Source organism: Pelmatolapia mariae, linkage group LG16_19 (assembly GCF_036321145.2).
Source record: "Pelmatolapia mariae isolate MD_Pm_ZW linkage group LG16_19, Pm_UMD_F_2, whole genome shotgun sequence".
Classification (NCBI taxonomy): Eukaryota; Metazoa; Chordata; class Actinopteri; order Cichliformes; family Cichlidae; genus Pelmatolapia; species Pelmatolapia mariae.
The window spans coordinates 57336245-57356386 of NC_086241.1; the positions used below are offsets into that span (position 1 = coordinate 57336245).

A 20142-nucleotide genomic window follows, 5' to 3' on the forward strand; every position below is an offset into this window, starting at 1 on the left:
CACGTTCCGAATTGGAAATGATTATTCATGCTTTTGTTTCATCCCGCTTAGACTATTGTAATTCCTTGTTTACTTGCTTAAGTAATGCCTCCCTGGAACGGCTGCAGGTTGTTCAGAACGCTGCTGCTAGGCTTCTGACAAAGCATCACAAACACTCCCATGCCACTCCCCTGCTGATTCAGCTGCATTGGCTCCCTGTCAAGTTCAGGGTCCAATTTAAGATCCTAATCATGACTTATAGGGCCCTGCACAGTGTAGCTCCAACATACTTAAGTGATCTTCTTCTTTCTTATCACCCCAGCAGGTCCCTGAGGTCTTGTGACCAGGGGTTGCTGGTTGTCCCGCATACAAGGTTAAAAACAAAAGGTGACAGAGCGTTTGTATCAGTGGCTCCCAGACTCTGGAACTCGCTCCCTTTGAGTTTGAGATCTGTGGACTCAGTCATGTCTTTTAAAAAGCAGTTAAAAACCTTTCTGTTTAAACTCGCTTTTGGTTAATTTTGTTTTGTTTTGGATTTTAATGTCTGTTTTCTGCCTCTGTAAAGCACTTTGTGATTTTTATCTTGAAAGGTGCTATATAAATAAAATTTTACTTACTTACTTACCTTTTATTGTTTATTTTATTTTCACTTGCTGAATACGGGACAGACTTAACTGGGGGAAAGAAAGGGGAGAAAGAAAGAGGGAAAAAAAAACAGCGGGGAAGAGGGACGGGGAAAAAGGGCAAAAAACCAAAAACCAACAAAATAAGCAGACAAAAAAATACATATATCGATCATCTGGTTCACCTGTTGAGAAAGAAAGAGAGAGCAAGCAGAAAACGAGAGTAATAAACAACATCACAATGATCTATGGGAATATGACAGTAAATACTAAATGTTAGACATTATTGTGCAGCACGTAAGATCGACAGCGCACAGTGTGCTTTGAGGTAAGAGCCAAAAAGGGTGTAGTTTGTGTGTGATCACCTGTGTGTACACCTGTGAGCATGAACGCGCTTGTTTTTAAAAGGTTTCTTCATGTAATGATCTGCTAGAGGGTTTGGGGGGCCACTGCCCCGTCCTCCAGGGCATGAAGCAGGTATGGAGGAGATCAAAACTCCAGACATCCAGAGGCCCCCAGAACACAAGAGACCAAGGAAGACCAACAGAGGGGCAGCCGCGTCACTATCCCAGAAAGAGCTGAGGAGAGTCCCAGATGAGGGGTCACTCAGCAGCCGCGGAGCAGAAGCCGGGGGGGTTGCACTGACGTGCCCGTGAGCTCCGCCGGCAGCCAGCTGTGCCTGAGTGACCGAGCCCCGGGCCGAGAGGCCGAGGGCACCCCGCCTCCGAAGTGGCCCGAGCGAGCCCCAGGCTCCAGGCCCCGATAAGCAGCCGCCAAGGAGTGAGCCGGTGTGTACCTGGGCGCCCACCCCCGGACACAGAGAACCACCAACGCACCGATGTCTGAGGGCGTCCACCACCGGCAGGGGAAGTGGTGGGGGGAGATAGGCCTCCAAACCTTGGAGGGCCTGAGATGTCCCCAGAGAGGTGGCGTCTGATACCCAACCTGACATATAGACACAGACATACAGGCACACACAGATACAAACATCCATTCCCACCCTCATGCTCTCATAGGCAATATTCCACACTCAACCAACGCGGAGACAGACATAAAGAGACGCTGTACACACAATCACTCTCCCCAAGCGTACTCTAAGAACCGGGTCCGGGTACCCTTGCCCCTGGAGGGGGAAACTGCACCCAGACCCAGGTGGTGTTACCCTTTTCCCTGCGGTGGGGAGAAGCAGACCGCCCCGACTCCGCAGCAGCAGGGAGGCCCCACATTCCAGACCCCAGTCGGACGGCCAACTCCTCCTCCTAGCCCCCCCGCTCCAGCAAGCCGCAGAGAACGGGGGTGTGTGAAGACTCCAAACCTCCCTCCACCCGCTCATATGTAGTGTTGATGTATGTGTGTTCTAAGGTGCATTTAAAACCCAGGAGGGCATGGAGCTACCTGCCAGAGCAGCAGGTAGGCGCATAGCCCCTCCTGCTAGCCCTCAATGTCTACGTGTATTTAAAATTGAGAGGTGGGCAACGACGCCAGGGGTGAGGTGTACACCCTGATGGTAATTTGGATTCTGTGTGGCGTGCCCACCCCCAAGATCCTATATGTATGTGTAATGAGAGTGTGAGTAATGTGAATGTCTAAGTTGTGGGATAAAATTGAGGCAGAGGCAGCCAGAAGGGGACAGAGGGGGGGGATGCCTCCCCTGCACCCTGGTGACACACCCCTACCCCAAGGCCCTGCATGTGTGGGTGACTGTGGTGGAGCGAGAAGAGGGAGGCAGCTGGAGATGGGGATGGGTTTATATTATATCCTTACTGCGTTGCCCAAAATATTGAGTCAACGATCCAGGACCATGACAGATAACATCCAGTATCTCTGTATTATCATAACAGATTTAGATTTTTAACTGACTGTGAAAATACAATTTAGTAACATTTGTTAAAACCTTACATTTTCATCTTTATCACCTTCTGTCCTCGCTTTGATCACAGTGTCGTGCACACATTTAATCCACAGTGCTGCTAACCTCTGTCGTGTAACATAACTGTCTAATGCCGAGCTGTCTGACACTGAAAATATAATATGACATATTTTGATATTTGAAGTTTTTGACACTCACCCTGTGGGATATACCATTTTATGTTGTTGACTAAATTAATTTGCTTTCATACAGATGCACTTTAATGGATGAGTTTACATTCGTTTATTTTAATGTGATGAAAAAGAAGTGAAATGAACAGATGATGAATTTTACACATTTAATTTTTATAATAAGAAAATAAATGTAGCGACACATTTACTGATTAGTTATACTTTGGTAAAGTCTTATATCTTCTCACTTCTCAATTCCTCCCGTTTCATCACAGTACCATAATACAGTTAATCCACTGGCCTGTTAATCTCTCTCATGTATCATAACTGTCTCATGTTCAGCTATCAAATATGGATTATTTTTTAAATACAGTAGCTATACACTAACTGGAGTGTAGTGTACTGTAGATTAACCTATCAACACATGAAAGATCCAAAACAGAAAGAAAGAAACACAAAATGGGACAAATCAAATATATATTGATCTTTTATAATTAGCAGATCAACTGAAAGAAACTTCTGGTCATTTATTTGTTTATTTATGTTAATGGTAGCAAATGAGAGTTTTGGTTTATTAAACAATTTTAAATAATATAAGAAAGAAAATATGAATCATCATTGCAACCAGGGGTGAAAATATAAAAGTTGAAAGATGAGATGAGTAATTCTTTATAACAATAGTAATAAGGAAATGTAGTTAGTTATCTGGGTTTTTCATATTCTAAAATGTTTTTGAAAGCAAATTAAATGATACATATTACACTTTACTCAAACTTTTTATTAGACAGTAAATGCAGTTTACACTGATGGACTCTGTTGGACTGGTGCAGGACAGATTTTGATACATGAAACCAAATCATTGTCTAATTCAAATCAAAGTAGGTGATTTTTATTTAAGTAAAAACTGTGTACAGGGTCTGGGTTCAATAGTTGGTTTTGATTACTAGACGTATTTTCTGTGGATGTTTTCTTGCCTCCCTTTGTGGGCTTCCAACAAAATATAGAATAAATTTTAAAATGTTATTAATTAAATTTAAAGCCTTTCATGGTCAGGCCCCTGTTTATGCAGCACCACTGCTACCAGCTTGTTATTGCAGTCAGACTCTCCAATCATCTGATCCGTTTCTGTTTTAAGTCTTTTGAGGCTGTAGCAAATACATTTTTATGCATTTTCTGCTTGTTTAAGTTATCCTGATCATGTAGCTTTTTAATTTTGGCCTTTGTTGTCACCAGTTACTTGTATCTAAATATGTATTTATGTTTGATATGTTGTGATATGAAAACTTATTACATCTAACTATATTTTATTTAAAATGTGAAGCACCTTATAACTTTATGTTTTAAAATGTATTGTACAAACAAAATTATTTTTATGTTAACTTATTATGCACAGGAAATTAGAAGTAATACAAAATGTAGTGAGATAAGCATAATATGTTACAGATTCTAAACAGTGTCACATCATCTTCTTAATGATGTGATCAGGAATGAATAAATATTTTAGTTCCCACCTCTGAAAGTGGACTCAGTGAACCAGTGATGCATGTCAGAGTCTGTATCAGAAGCTCACAGCTGCAACACTGCAAATAGTAACTGAGGGAGGTTTTTGTACGACTGTGTGAACACTGGGCCTTCATACGCTCCCATACAGTAGTAATCTCCTGCATCTGCAGCCTGAACTCCATTGATTGTCAGAGCGAACTCAGGCTCAGATCCACTGCTGCTGAAATGACTCGGAGTATCAGATTCACGGCTGCTGATTTTGTAAAACAGCAGTTTGGGAGGCTGTCCAGGTTTCTGTAGATATCAGCTGAGATCATCATCAACTCCTTGACTGGCTGTACAGCTCAGAGAGACCATCTGCCCCAAAGCAGCAGCCTTAAATTCAGGAGACTGAGTCACAGATGAACTGGCATCTGATCCTGGAAATTAAAATATGTTACTTTATTAAAATTATTGGGGCTGGGGGGTCAGGTGCTTCACACTTTTTAGAGATTTAATTTCAGTAACAAAAATCAGTTATGTTTGAATTGTATCCAACAAACAACAAGATCATGCACCATCACTGGTTGTGATGGTATCAGCCACACATACAAGCAAGCAATTTATTTATATCGCACTTTAACAACAACACAGCTGAACACAAAGTGCTGTACACTTGGCATGCCAAACATGATACATGAATAAGTTAAAAAAAAAAAGATTTACCCAAAATAAATAAATAAATAAGAGTGAAAACAAATAATAAATGGGTAAATCCGTCCATTTGTTCACTTTATTAGTTGGTTTTTTTTTTGCAGTTTTCTTCATTAATATAATTCATTAATCATTTTATTTAAACCTAACACTGATATTATGAGGCGTGTGCATAATAGCATTGTGTGGTTTTTCTAACAATGTTTTCTGTTATATTAATTATGTTTCTCTTTCTTTGAGTTACCTGGTTTTGGGCGGTGGCTGTTTCCTGTCTGGCCAAAAGGCGTGGCTGAGGATTCTGAGAACAAAATGCCTGCTCAGCAGGACCAACCATGTGCTCATCAGGAACAGGGGTCAGATTTTCACAAAATCTGAGACTGAAAATATAGCAAAAGGAATTTGTTATTTATACAAACAGTCAGCAGGATCAAAATATTCTTGCCTTAAAGATCTTTTATTTATTTGCAGATTAACAATTTCATCTCTGAGTTAATAGCTTATCAGTCTAATGTAGTAAAAAGGAAGTGAAACAAACAGATGACAAAGTCCAGCTCTGTTTGTTTTCCATCAAGAATATAACAGTAACAACAAGACATTTACTATTATTGTAACTTTTACAAAGATTTTAATTGAGTGTGAAAACACAATTTTATTAACCTCCTCTCCTCAGTCTGATCACAGTGATGCACACAGTTAATCCACAGGCCTGGTAATCTCTGTCATTTATCATAACTGTGTAATACTCAGCTGTCTGTCGCTGAAATATGATATGAGGAATTTCACTGAAATGTTTGACACCATGTTGGATATATATCTGGAGGCCCAGTCACACTGGCCTGCCTGCTGACCGGCTACTCTCCTCAGGGAGCTGAAGTGAGATGGGAAGTAGATGGCACAGAGGTGACAGAGGGGGTCCTGAACAGCTTAGAAGAAGAGAAGAGTAGTCGCTACAGCAGCAAGAGCACCCTGTTGCTGAGCCAAGAGAACTGGATGAACGCAGAGGTGTTCTCCTGCAGGGTGAACCATCATGACCACCGGCAGGCCAAGTCCTTCTGCAAGAACCAGTGTGAGGGCTAGAGGGGCTGCTGAAGTCCAGGACAGGAGCTTAGTGTGGGGAAGCAGGAGATACATCCCTGCTGCTCTGATCAATATGAGTTTGAAACTTTGGAGATTAAATTATTTGATAACGACAAATTAGATAGTGACATATGTAGAAGCTGGATGTGAGTGTGCCTAATAACTGCCAATTAATATTTTTGCCAATAAAGCTTGCAGTGATCCATATTATTAAGTATTTTTGTCTTATTTTGAAATATAGTGGCTCGATAATTGGAGCATGTGGTACAATACATTAACCTGCGTGCCTAACACACGAAAAATCAATTCATGTATCTCCAAATGTTAGTCTTATTGAACTCTTCAGTTCTTCAGTTTAAATTAAAACTGCCAAGAGACATAGACAATTAGAAATATCCAATTACTCTGAATGTTTTATGTTGCATTATAACATTTTTAAGAAAGTTTCAGTCACAACCAGCAGCTTAATTAATGAGTAATCAAATATAGGTTCTCACTTTAGAAGTAAATTGAGTGTAATCAGAGTACATTTTTTTGAAATTGCAGCTCATTTCAAATTCAGAGTTTCAGCCAGATCGATATATATAACACAAACTACTTCAATGTCATTTGACACAGAATTAGTGTGAAGATGAGATGAGAATTTCTTTTCTAAGGCAAAGGCTCCTTAACAAGCGTCATTTGAGTAACTAGAAATGCAAAGCTTATATGCAGGTTTCTAATTATATTCTAATTATATTATTATTATTTTTCAGTCGGTTTTTCAATGAGATATTGGATAGATTGCAGTGTTGTGTTTCAGTTCACGCAGCTGAATTCTGTTGAACTGGTGCTAGGTTCGGTCCTGCATTACACCAGAGACACCAGAGGCATTTTAAGAGAGAGACATGGAACTGATTTGAAATATAGGCAAACACACATCTGCTGTTGTTACACAGGTAATGTGTAAGTTGATCCTTTTCTCATTCAGCTTTATTTAGAAAAAAAAAAAAATTCCCATGACAGCAAGCAGCTTTTTTTCTTGTGGGAAAGAAAAGCAGAAACATGGCAAAGCGTCCTGTGAGAGCTTATTTCATGTAAACTCTGACGGTAGTAAACTGCTGCATCTTCAGCCTGAACTCCACTGATGGTCATAGAGAAGTCAGAGCTGCTTCCACTGCCACTAAATCGAGATGGTGTTCCTGACTCAAGCGTTTTTGCAAATTTTATTAGGAGCTTTGGAGCCTGTCCAAACTGAGGAGAATAAAGTTGCCAAAAGGAGAATGGAGTCATGCCTCTGTGAGGGTGCAACATGAGTTTGATTCAGCAAATTAATTCTTCAGTTTAAATTAAAACTACCAAGCGATCTAGACAATTAGAAATATCCAATTTCTCTGAATGTTTTATGTTACATTATAACATTTTTAAGAAAGTTTCAGTCACAACCAGCAGCTTAATTAATGAGTAATTAAATCTAGGTTCTCACATTAGAAGTAAATTGAGTGTAATCAGAGTACATTTTTTTGAAATTGCAGCTCATTTCAAATTCAGAGTTTCAGCCAGATCGATATATATAACACAAACTACTTCAATGTCATTTGACACATAATTAGTGTGAAGATGAGATTAGAATTTTTTTTCTAAGGCAAAGGCTGCTTATCAAGCGTCATTTGAGTAACTAGAAACGCAAAGCGTATATGTAGGGTTCTAATTATATTATAATTATATTATTATTATTTTTCAATCAGTTTTTCAATGAGATATTGGATAGTTTGCAGTGCTGTGTTTCAGTTCACACTGATGAATTCTGTTGGACTGGTGTAGGACAGTTTGTGCTAACCTTGGTCACCGCTAGGTTCGGTTCTGCATTACACCAGAGACATTATAAGAGAGAGACATGGAACTGATTTGAAATATAGGCAAACACACATCTGTTGTTGTTACACAGGTAATGTGTAAGTCAATCCCTTTCTCGTTCAGCTTTATTTAGAAAAAAAAACAAAACTTTTTTTTCCATGAAAGCAAGCAGCTTTTTTTTTGGTTTTCTCGTGGGAAAGAAAAGCAGAAACATGCCAAAGTGTCCTGTGAAACCTCTTAATGATCTGAAAAACTTTGTTTTTTGTTTGTCACATGTGTTGTTTAAATAGGATGCTGAAAAATTAAAACTAAAATAATAAATAAAAATGCCCCCTAAAACACCAACAACAACTTTCAAGTTGGTATTTAGTGCTTGGTGAGGTTACTGTCAGCTCTGTGTTCAGTGGTCTGTGTCAGTGTCTCTTCTTTTTCAACAGCTGCAGTCAGTTCCTGCTGTAACAGCTCAGTGTCTCTGCAGTTTGACTGAGGGAGGTTTTTGTACGACTATAAATCACTGTGTTAACCCCCCACCGCTGTGGTAACTCTTACAGTAGTAAACTGCTGCATCTTCAGCCTGAACTCCATTGATGGTCATAGAGAAGTCAGAGCTGCTTCCACTGCCACTAAATCGAGATGGTGTTCCTGACTCAAGCGTTTTTGCAAATCTTATTACGAGCTTTGGAGCCTGTCCAGATTTCTGTTGATACCAGAATATGAAATCCCCATTAGAATTTCTGTAAACAGCTTGGCTGGTCCTACAGGTCAGAGTGACAGTGTTTCCAGGAGTAAATGTCACTACTGGAGGTTGAGTCACAGTCACCTGACCGCTGCATCCTGCAGACAAAAATAAATCATTCATTTATCAGCAGAAATCAATGAGAGAAAAAGCAGCACATCATGTTTGAAATGTTGCTGAGTGAATGAACCTGTAAAACAGCAGCAGGTCAGCGTCCAGATGAGGATGGTGATGAGAGTCATGGTGGTTGTGCTTTCTGCTGTGTTGACTGACAGATGTGAGTCCTGCAGTGTTGAACTCACAGGACTATAAACCTTCTCAGTTCTCTGGAGGATCAGCTGATGATGCAAAGCCTCCTCTCTATGGAAATGATTTCTCTGCTCTCAACATCCACAAAACAATGTGAGAAGAAATACTTTTGATATCTAAATGAATGAATATGATATAATTATGATTCTAACAGAATACATTTAAATAGTTCAGGAAAGATAAGAGCATTTTTTTAACATTTGGTTTAAAATGCTATATTTTACTTTCTTGGATCAACCAGCAAAAAAAAAAAAATGATGAAAATGATCATAAATTTTTTAAAATATATATAGTTGCATGTATTTGATAGCAAATGCTTTTGCCTTGTAAACTGTGAAGTTTACTGGGGAAAAAAGATCATTTTCAGTGGTTAGAGGTTTGTTCAGAGAGCAGGAGGTTTTTGTACGGCCACTTAATGAGTTTGTATCACTGTGGTGGACTTTTGGTGGAGGAACCAAACTCATCATTCACTGTAAGTATCTAAATCTCCTCATTACTTCAAAATATTAAACTATTGCTATTTGAAATATGTCATCAGAATTTCTTTAAACAAGATTTTATTCTGGGTTTTTTACATGATGTGATTGGATTTGGTCATAGTGGCTGATACTAAAAACTTCAGAAAACTACCAGAAGAGTTTAAATAAATAATACAGTATTATCATATCAGTATACAGTATATCATGTTTATATATCAAGTTTATATAGTACAGAAAATTGAAATAATGCATTCAGTTAATCTGCTTTGAGCAAGGCTTTTTTTTTTTTGCATTTATCTGTGAATAAATATTTTTTTCACAAAATCTGAGACTAAAAATATAGCACAAGGAATTTTAGTTATTTATACAAACAGTGAGCAGATTAAAAATATTTTTGTATTAAAGATTTTTATTTATATGCAGATTAATGGTTTCATCACTGAGTTTATAGTTTATTAGTCTGATGTAGTAAAAAGGAAGTGAAACAAACAGATGACAAAGTCCAGATCTGTTTGTTTTCCATCAAGAAAATAACTGTAACAACAAAAAATGGTAAATGCCTTGTATTTATATAGCACTTTACTAGTCCCTAAGGACCCCAAAGCACTTTACACATCCAGTCATCCACCCATTCACACACTGGTGATGGCAAGCTACATTGTAGCCATAGCCACCCTGGGGTGCACTGACAGAGGTGAGGCTGCCGGACACTGGCGCCACCGGGCCCTCTGACCACCACCAGTAGGCACCAGGTGAAGTGTCTTGCCCCAGGACACAACAATCGAGACTGTCCAAGCCGGGGCTCGAACCGGCAACCTTCCGATTACAAGGCGAACTCCCAACTCTTGAGCCACGATCGCCCGTGTTTTAGAGTAATTTACTCTAAATTATTGTACCTTTTCCAAAGATTTTAATTGAGTGTAAAAACACAATTTAATTAAAGTGTTATGTTCTTCTATGTATTACCTCCTCTCCTTAGTCTGATCACAGTGTGATGCACAATCCTGTTAATCTCTGTCATTTATCATAACTGTGCTAAAAATATTATATGAGGAATTTCACTGAAATGTTTGACACCATGTTGGATATCACATTTTATGCTGTTGACTAAATGAATTAGTTTTCGTACAGATGCACTTTAACGGTTGACTTTACAGTTCGTTAGTCTGATGTGATGAAAAGGAAGTGAAACAAACAGATGACAAACTTTAACGTTTCCTGTACACATTTCAATTTTTATCATCAAGAAGACAAATACAGCGGTACCTTCTCTAATACGTTATTCTTTGTCAAAGCCTAACATCCTAAAATTTCTTAGTTTCTCTGCTCTGTTTTATCACAATATCACCATACAGTTAATCCACAGGCCTGTTAATCTCTGTCATGTATCATAACTGTCTCGTGTCAGCTATCTGTCCTGCAGTAGAGGATAATCTACGCCTTGTGTGTCTGTGATCTTCCCTCCAGCTGGCCCCATGGTCAGACCCTCAGTCTCTCTGCTTCAACCCTCCTCTGAGAAGCTCTCTGGAGGCCCAGTCACACTGGCCTGCCTGCTGACCGGCTACTCTCCTCGGGGAGCTGAAGTGAGATGGGAAGTAGATGGCACAGAGGTGACAGAGGGGGTCCTGAACAGCTTAGAAGAAGAGAAGAGTAGTCGCTACAGCAGCAGCAGCACCCTGATGCTGAGCCAAGAGAACTGGATGAACGCAGAGGTGTTCTCCTGCAGGGTGAACCATCATGACCACCGGCAGGCCAAGTCCTTCCGCAAGAACCGGTGTGAGGGCTAGAGGGGCTGCTGAAGTCCAGGACAGGAGCTTAGTGTGGGGAAGCAGGAGATACATCCCTGCTGCTCTGATCAATATGAGTTTGAAAGTTTGTAGATGAAATTATTTGATAACAAAACTTACACAGTGACATGTGTAACAGCTGGATGTGAGTGTGCCTAATAACTGCCATATTAATGATTCATATTTTTGCCAATAAAGCTTGCAGTGATCCATATTATTAAGTATTTTTGAATATAGTTGCTCTATAATTTTAGTGTCGTGTACTATAAATTAACCTGTTTGCCTAACACATGGAAAATCAAGTCTGGGAGGAGATGAAAATGGCAGGGCTGCATCTGGCCTGAACATCTGGGATAAATCAAATATGTGTTGATCTCTTAAAATTAAGGGAATTGCTGAAAGAAGCTTGTGGTCATGTATTTATTTCTTTTAGCAGGAAGATAATATCTCCAAATTTTACTCTTGTGGAAAAATAAATAACTTGAATTTGATTCAGTAAATAAATGTTTCACTTGAAATCAAAACCATGAAGAGATCTAAAAAATAAAAGCTCAAAAATGTCAGTGTAGAATGTATCTTAGTTAGTGTGCTCATAATCAAATATGTAAATCAGCAACTATACCATCAGCCCCATTCTTAAACCCCCTTCCTCACAGAGAGAATTATGACCTTGTTTTCTGCTTAGCCGTCACCTCCCTAAGACCAGGATGTTTGGAGATCTTCAAGTCTACAATGAACCCTCTGTGAAGGTGCAATAAAACCTGGGGCTCACTTATGATAACATTCCACATGCATGCATACTAGTGACAGGAGTGATCTTGCTATACTAAAGTGATATGATTAAAATATGTGATTAATACATGAGAAAAGAAATCTGCCACCACAATATCAAATGATACAGACCCTAAATTGTGCCACTTCATTTTAAATATTCTTAATAACTGAAAAGAAGAAAAGATATGCTTTAGTTTCCACGACTTGATATCAGTGTGCATGCTGGGTCAGAATACACTCCCATACAGTAGTAATCTCCTCCATCTGGAGCCTGAACTCAGTTTATTGTCAGAATTCAGGCTCAGATCCACTGCTGCTGAAATGACTCAGAGTATCAGATTCAAATCTGCTGAGACCGTCTGCCCCAAAGCAGCAGCCTTAAATACAGGAGACTGAGTCACAGATGAACTGGCATCTGATACCAGTGGTTCATTACAAGTTCATACTAAATATAAATACATTTGAAGCTTCAAACTGTTTAGACATTTTATTTTAGTCACAAAATATGAGTGATGTTTAATTTATTTCAAAAGCAGGCTCACTGTTCATCAGTGGGTTAGGGTTGAGTTGATGGGATATTGCTAATTGCTCATGTATTATATCATTTGACTTTCTAAATCTTTCTCTTTGATTGAGAAGAAATCTGTGGGTTAGGGGTGGAGGGTGCACTTGTCTTGTGTTTAAGCCAGATTGAAGACCATGTTTTTTACAGCTATAAATCATTGTGTGAAGCCTGACAGTAATAATCTCCAGCATCTTCAGCCTGAATATCACTGATGGATAAAGTGTGTTGAGAACACACACATATATATATGTGTGTGTGTGTGTGTGTGTGTGTGTGTGTGTGTGTGTGTGTGTGTGTGTGTGTGTGTGTGTGTGTAGGTGTGTGTGTGTGTTTTGTAAGGGGAGATAAAGTGTTTGAGTTGCAAAGTGAAATCATCCCTCAGCTCTGCGCTCATTGGTTTATTACAGTATCACACTCCATAGAATTTTTTTACAATTTTATTTTATTATTATTCTTTTAGTTCCAAACAATCGTTGATGTTTTTTGATAAATTCTTATTTGGCTTTATAAAACTTTCCATGTTGCTGAAATGAAGGGTCTGATGATTTTCCTTATGAACTGAAGAAGAAAGTGACTCTCTTTGGGGGGTTTTTTGTCACAGTTCAACATAATAGTGAGACTGAAGAGGTTTTACACAGCTCCAAGCCACTGTGTGAATGTGTCATCATTATAGAAGCCCAGACAGCAATAATCTCCTGCATTTTCAGCCCAAATATCACTGATGGTTCATGAATACTGAGAACCAGATCTACTGCCAGTGAATTGAGATGGAGTTCCTGAGAAGTGATTTGATGCCAAGTATGTACAGTTGATGATACACCCTCCTGTGCCCCTGGACACATTATCAGTGATGTAACCTGGGGTCATTGGGGGTTTCGGGTCTTTCAACAATCACACCCCCTCTCCCAGGTGACCCAGCCAGGGTTGATCAAGCCCCAGCTTGTGTCCAGGTAGCGCTTCCCTACATGCCACGCCTCTCCTCTTTTGATCCACATCCACCTCAACGCCGCTTTTGCTGCGTTGGTGACCACCTTGATAGCTCTTCGCTGGTTAGCCCCTACGATGCCTAGCATTTTGTATGCCCTGCAAAGGGACTGACCCGCAAATCCTCGACATCCCACTTCAGTGGGTTGGCATCTTGCCCGCCAGCCATTACTCCGGCACTCCTCCACTAGCTCGGAATACTTTGCCCTCTTCTTCTCATGAGCGTCCTCCATACGGTCTTCCCAAGGCACAGTAAGCTCCAGAAGGATTACCTGCTTGGAGACAACTGATGTAACAACTATATCTGGCCTTAGAGTTGCCTTGGCTACTGCTTCGGGGAACTTTAACTGCTTTGCCAGGGCAGCTCTCAGCTCCCAATCGTACGCCGTTGCCAACAGGCCAGGCGAGATGTTTCGGACTGGTGCTGCTGGCTTCTCCCCAGCTCTTATAAACATAACTGTATTCTTTACTGGGCAGACGCTCTTATTAAGACTGATCCCGCTGCAGACGGAATCTGCTACCGCCTTCAGGACTTGATCGTCTCGCCAGCGACATCGCTTTTCGCCCAGGGCTTTTGTGCAGCAGCTTAAAATGTGCTCTAGGGTTCTTCTCTTCTGACAGAGAACACAGCCTGGTGTCTCCACCTTCCCCCATGTGAAGAGATTCGATGGACTTGGTAGCACATCAAATACCACCTGGATCAGGAATTTTGTCTGCTGGGGTTCAGCTTTGCACAGCTCATTCCATGTGACTTTGCGCTCTACAGCTTGCTCGTGCTCCCATCTTGTCCAAGCCCCCTGTTGCCTCAATTGCACCATTTGGCTGGCCCACTTCTCTTCAACTCCTGCTCACACCTCCTCAAGGATCAGCGACCGCCTCTCTTTCCCATGTGCCTTGTCATAGTTAGGTGTTCTACTGCTACCCAAGCCTGCTCTCCCCTGGGCCACTGTACCCACCAGCACCCTTTGCTGTAGTCTTGATACTGCAATGTCTACAGCCTCAGCAGCTCTCCACTTCCGCCCTGTCCTAACCTCTATTCCAGCCAGGGCAACCCGGGGGTCACTGGACTCCCGATATTGGAGCAGCTCCCTGGACCGACTCATCATGAACTCCTCACTTAGGCTGCTAAAGGGGAGCTTCAGCTTGTTGTTATGACCATAAAGAGCGATGCTGCTCAGGCTTCGTGGCAGTACCAACCACCTGCACAGAAACCTGCTGATCCTCATCTCGAAGCCTTCCACTGTTGAGATGGGAACTTCGTAGACTAAGAGGGGCCACAAAATCCGAAGTTTTGTGGTTGGAGCTTTGGAGGGTGTCTACGTTTCTGAAGGTACCAACTGAGATCATTATCAATATCTGAACTCCCTGCAGAGCTGATGGTGAGAGTCCCTTCAAGACTGACAGACTTTGCTTTATTGGTTTGAGTAAAAAAAATGTTGTCAAAGGATTCTAAAATAAGAAATAATATTATTTCTGTCTTGAGGAAAGAATAACAGAGAATACATCAGTTAAAATCAGAGAACATGGACAGCAACTTGTCTTTTTGCATCCTTAAGGGTGTTTTTTTAATGACTTACAGCAACATAAACAATAATCTAAATATTCATGAATTTTAAATCTTACTGTGGTTGAATGCTATGACTCTTGAGTGAAAGGTTGTTAAGCTTTTTACCCATTTCTAGTGTTCATTATGAGTTAAATTTGCAGGCTCCTCATTTCTCTCTGCTCTCACCTCCAGTAGGGCCTGTGGTCCCCCAAATGTGACAGAGAGGATCCTGATCAGTTCGAAGGAGAAGAGCAGCAGTAACACACTGAGCCTAAGCTGGTAGACCTGGTTGAAAGGAGAAATAAACTCAGCGAATGCTAAAGCCCAGGTGAGGACCTCAGTGTGAGATGAGCTCACTCGGATCAATATGAATTTCAAAGTTTTTAGAAGGAAAGAAAAACTTTGTGTGTGAGAGAACAACACTTCCAGCACCCCAGTACAGGGTGTCGGAATCGGCTCGCAGTCTAACTAAATCTTTAATTGTATGACTCTTACCCAGGAAGCAATATAGAGCTTAGATGGAGCAATGGATGAGGGAATAAGCCCATTACTACTGCCCTGAAGTCCTCCAAATGTCTACCCTGATTCCTCTGACAGCTGGAAAACCTGAGTAGCCTTGCAGGCCCGGTATCCATACTCAAAGCTGCACTTTAGTTTAAAGATGAGCAGAAATACATTCAAGACATTTTATACTTCCAAATCTCCTCTTCTACAAAACCACTTAAACAACAAAAAACACAAAAATAATGCAAATTGAATTTTCATTTCGGCATTCTGGCTAAACATTTTCTTTACAACTATTTATTTATAACTTTTGGAGAGAGGTGGACAAGCCTCTGATCCATTTTTAGTGTTTATTCTAAATTAAACTAACAGGGTCCTCATTTGTCTCTGCTCTCACCTCCAGCAGGGCTCTGTGCTCCCCCAGTGATGACAAATGGTTTACCTGAAGCCCAGGACAGGAGTTCAGTATGAAACAAGCAGCCTGCTACTTCCGTAAATAGTAAAGTTTGAGGGAACAGTAATAACAACAACTTCTTAGAGAGTAATATGAAGGTTGTGCATTCAGTAAGGAAGAGATGTAATCACTTATCTGCCTGCTTTCCTGGGGGTTCATACTTTTTTGTTCTTTACATGACTCCCACTTTTCCACGCAGTCAATGAGTGATACGTAGCTCAGGTGGTGGGTATAGATGTTTTTAATTGGAATTATGATTATTAATGGATTAGCAGAAATCAAATGATTCCTGTAGATTTAATAGCTTGACAATGATCAAGAAATACATGTGTTTTATATTTATAATAAAGGTGACAAACATACAGTGGGAAAAAAATTTAAAAACTGGATTTGTTGTTGTTTTTCAAACACGATCAAGAAGGTTAAGTGGAATATAAATGTAAACATTTGTAATTCATCTGTTTATAAATACATCAAAACTCTTAATAGGAATTTAATCAAGTAATATAAACAGAAAATGACTTGGTCACAGCAGATATTTAAAAAATCCTTATTTCAAAATGCCCCCTAGTAAAACAACAAATTCCAATTTGGTATTTAGTGCTTGGTGAGGTTACTGTCAGCTCTGTGTTCAGTGGTCTGTGTCAGAGTCTATTCTTTTTAAACAGCTGCAGTCAGTTCCTGCTGTAACAGCTCAGTGTCTCTGCAGTCTGACTGAGGGAGGTTTTTGTACGACTACAAATCACTGTGTGGACACTGGGCCACTGTGCACACTCTGACAGTAGTAAACTGCTGCATCTTCAGTCTGAACTCCACTGATGGTCATAGAGAAGTCAGAGCTGCTTCCACTGCCACTAAATCGAGATGGTGTTCCTGACTGAAGCGTTTTCACATATCTTATTAGGAGCTTTGGGGTCTGTCCAGATTTCTGTTGATACCAGTACAGACCCTCATTACCACTATCCCATCTGCGAACAGCTGGGCTGGTCCTACAGGTCAGAGTGACAGTGTTTCCAGGAGTAAATGTCACTGCTGGATGTTGAGTCACAGTCACCTGACCGCTGCATCCTGCAGACAAAAACAAATCATTCATTTATCAGCAGAAATCAATGAGAGAAAAAGCAGCACATCATGTTTGAAATGTTGCTGAGTGAATGAACCTGTAAAACAGCAGCAGGTCAGCGTCCAGATGAGGATGGTGATGAGAGTCATGGTGGTTGTGCTTTCTGCTGTGTTGACTGACAGATGTGAGTCCTGCAGTGTTGAACTCACAGGACTATAAACCTTCTCAGTTCTCTGGAGGATCAGCTGATGATGCAAAGCCTCCTCTCTATGGAAATGATTTCTCTGCTCTCAACACACTGAAGGAAACGGGAGGCACAAAATCAAAAGAAAATAGTTTGAAACTAATACCATTAATGATTTTATGGAATAGAGAAAAATATATTGGAAACACATTTACTTTTTTTTAACACCTGGATTAAAATGGTACTCTGGTTTGTATACTTACTTTTGATTTTTGTATCAACAAATCCAATATACCCGTAAAACTGTCTTTATTATTTTGTCAGACTTTGGGAATTCATATTTCTTGAAGCGTTTCTCTTTGCTGTTTTAAACAGTTTTCATGTGTTTTTTTTGTTTTTTGTTTTTTTAAAATTAAATATATAGTTTTCGCAACTACTACCATTACAAAACATTTTATAAAATTTTGAAAAGATATTTGATCAGGTTTGGGGATTGCTGTTGATCATTTTATTTATTTATAAAACAAAATTGATCTCCCTTTTTTTTCTTTTGTTTCCTTTTCATTTTTAAATTCATCTGAAATGTTTTATTTTAGTGTTTTCCAGTTAAAATATTTCAGGTTTGGTTATTTTCAAGCTGCAATTGTCAAATATAGTGTTTGTGGATTTATTTCTTTATTGTTTTTATTTTGAATATAACTTTTTTCAAATATTAATTTATGGATTTCCAAAAGGTAAAAATAAAAAAGTGTCAGTAAACACAGTCCAGCTTTGAGTTCATGGATGATTGATTGTACTTGTAGTTTAAAGGAAGTGAAAGAAGCAGATGACAAAGTTTAAACTGCACATCAGTGTTTCAACTCTGTGAGTGTAACATTGAAAATTATCAAATAGATGAGTTATTGACTGTAAAACATTACAGAAATAATAATATTCATCACTGATCAGTGATTAAACACCATGTAGGTATTTCTTTCCTGCTTTCATTCTTATGTTGCTCTTCTCCCCTCTCTCTCCTCTAGTGGGTGTGGTGAGACCCACCCTCACTGTCCTCCCTCCATCCAAAGAGGAAGACAAACAGAGTAGTGCCACTCTGGTCTGTTTGGCCACCGGGGGCTTCCCCTCAAACTGGAAGCTGGGCTGGAAGGTGGGGGGCACTAGCACATCCTCAGGGGTGTCAAGCAGCCTGGAGGTCTTGGGGACAGACGGCCGCTACAGCTGGAGCAGCACTCTGAGCCTCTCTGCAGACCAGTGGAGGAAGGCGGGCTCAGTGAGCTGTGAGGCCAGCCTGAGTGGACAGAGCCCCGTCACTCAAACCCTGGACCCTGACCACTGCTCAGAGTAGAGCTTCAACAATATTTCATGCCTGTGAAGCGTTTTATATTTTGATGAAGCTACATGTCTCCTCTGTTGCGATATTTCTGCAGATGTTTGACTCTATTAATCTAAATGCAGAATTCATCAGCTATTCATATTATATTGTGCTTTAAAACCATGCTGTAAGAAAGAAAACACAAGTCTGGATCACAAAATAAAATCGCAGCTTATGAAAATTCACTTTTGTGTTATTGTTTTTCCATTGCTTTGCATATAAATACTTGATCAAACCTCCATATTTCTCTTAGATATATATATATCATTTTGCACAAATTCATTGAAACTTCTTTAAGTAACATTTTTATAAACAAAGCTGTGTATTTTTTCAGTTTTGTTTAGATTTATTGTGTTTTTGCTATTGCGGTGTGAAGTTGATCAGTTATTGCAGTCTGTCACTCTGCACCTGCAGCCTTCAGCCAGACTGAAGGAGGTTTTTGAACAGCTATAAATCACTGTGTGAACACTCCACTACTATGGGCACCCAGACAGTAATAATCTCCAGCATCTTCAGCCTGAAACCCATTGATGGTTAAAGTGTACTGAGAACCAGATCCACTGCCACTGAATCGAGACGGCGTTCCTGAGGAGCGAGTTGATGCTCTGTATATAAGAAGTTTGGGAGGCTGTCCAGGTTTCTGAAGGTACCAACTGAGATCAGCACCAATGTTTCTACTTCCTCTGGCGCTGATGGTCACAGTCCCACCAAGACTGACAGACTTGACTTCATCAGTCTGAATCAGAAAATTATTGGCAAATGACTCTGAAATGAAGGGAAAAAAATTTAAAATGTATTTTTATTCCCCAAAAACATGCATCAGGAAGACAGTTTAAACTTCAGAATGAATGTACACATAAAACGAGCCGAGTAAATTTCACCAAACAACATTCTCCTGAAATATTATTGTTAGTTTTTTGAATCTCTCACCCTGACTCAGAAAGCCTAACAAAAGAACCACCAACATTGGAAACACCATCCTGACTCAGTTTTCAGTGGAAGTGCATGAGAGCATGTGTGACAGCAGAACTTAAACTGTGAGGAGCAGTGATGCATGAAAGTGTGCAAAACACACTGTAGGAGGAAACCACCCACCTCTCCCAATGAAACAGAAAACACAGAGGTCATGTGAGGAGAGGGTCATTAAAACTTTTCATTATATTTGTCTCATTAACAGATGCATGGTTCCCCTACTGTCATACATCTGACACTAAAGACACTGATTGATTTTCATTATTCTGACAAACTGGATCTACATTTATTTTGAAAAAGAGACACATATGAATAATGGTTTAAAGGAATGAATAGCAAGCTGGTCTAAGATTATTTAATTCTCTGAAAAGTTTAGTCCTGTACAGCTCTGTAAAGCCCTGAGAAGAAGGGTATGTACTCCATAGTAAAAACCATAAACCACGTATTTGATATTTTGAACCATGTACAGATGAACTGTATTTTTTCTAAACAAAAAAAATAAAAAACAAATAATAATTTTCTCTCACTCTCTTTTTTTCTAATGATATCATAACTTTTCCTCTAATTTCCTGCACACAGCTATTTTTCTTTTTCTCAGTGTAACAGGGCAGCCCTTAGCGGCTGGAAACACAGCGAGAGGGACGAAGGCAAGTGCAGTGGAA

General features: G+C 39.9%; 1 pseudogene and 3 gene segments (V, D, J or C); 2 read left to right on the plus strand and 2 right to left on the minus strand.

Annotated features, from left to right (window-relative positions):
• Positions 1–8262: 8262 nt before the first annotated feature.
• LOC134644699 (immunoglobulin kappa variable 4-1-like) lies at positions 8263–8729 on the minus strand. The segment is given in 2 exon segments: positions 8263–8585; positions 8678–8729. Coding segments are annotated over 2 exon segments (375 nt in total).
• Positions 8730–9199: 470 nt separating this feature from the next.
• On the plus strand, positions 9200–11161 carry LOC134644700 (Ig kappa chain C region, B allele-like). The segment is given in 2 exon segments: positions 9200–9268; positions 10743–11161. A coding segment is annotated over 1 exon segment (312 nt).
• A 2168-nt stretch (positions 11162–13329) lies between these two features.
• Positions 13330–17101, minus strand: LOC134644702 (uncharacterized; annotated as a pseudogene).
• LOC134644703 (Ig lambda chain C region-like) lies at positions 17100–18481 on the plus strand. The segment is given in 2 exon segments: positions 17100–17136; positions 18159–18481. Coding segments are annotated over 2 exon segments (360 nt in total).
• The last annotated feature ends 1661 nt before the right edge of the window (positions 18482–20142 follow it).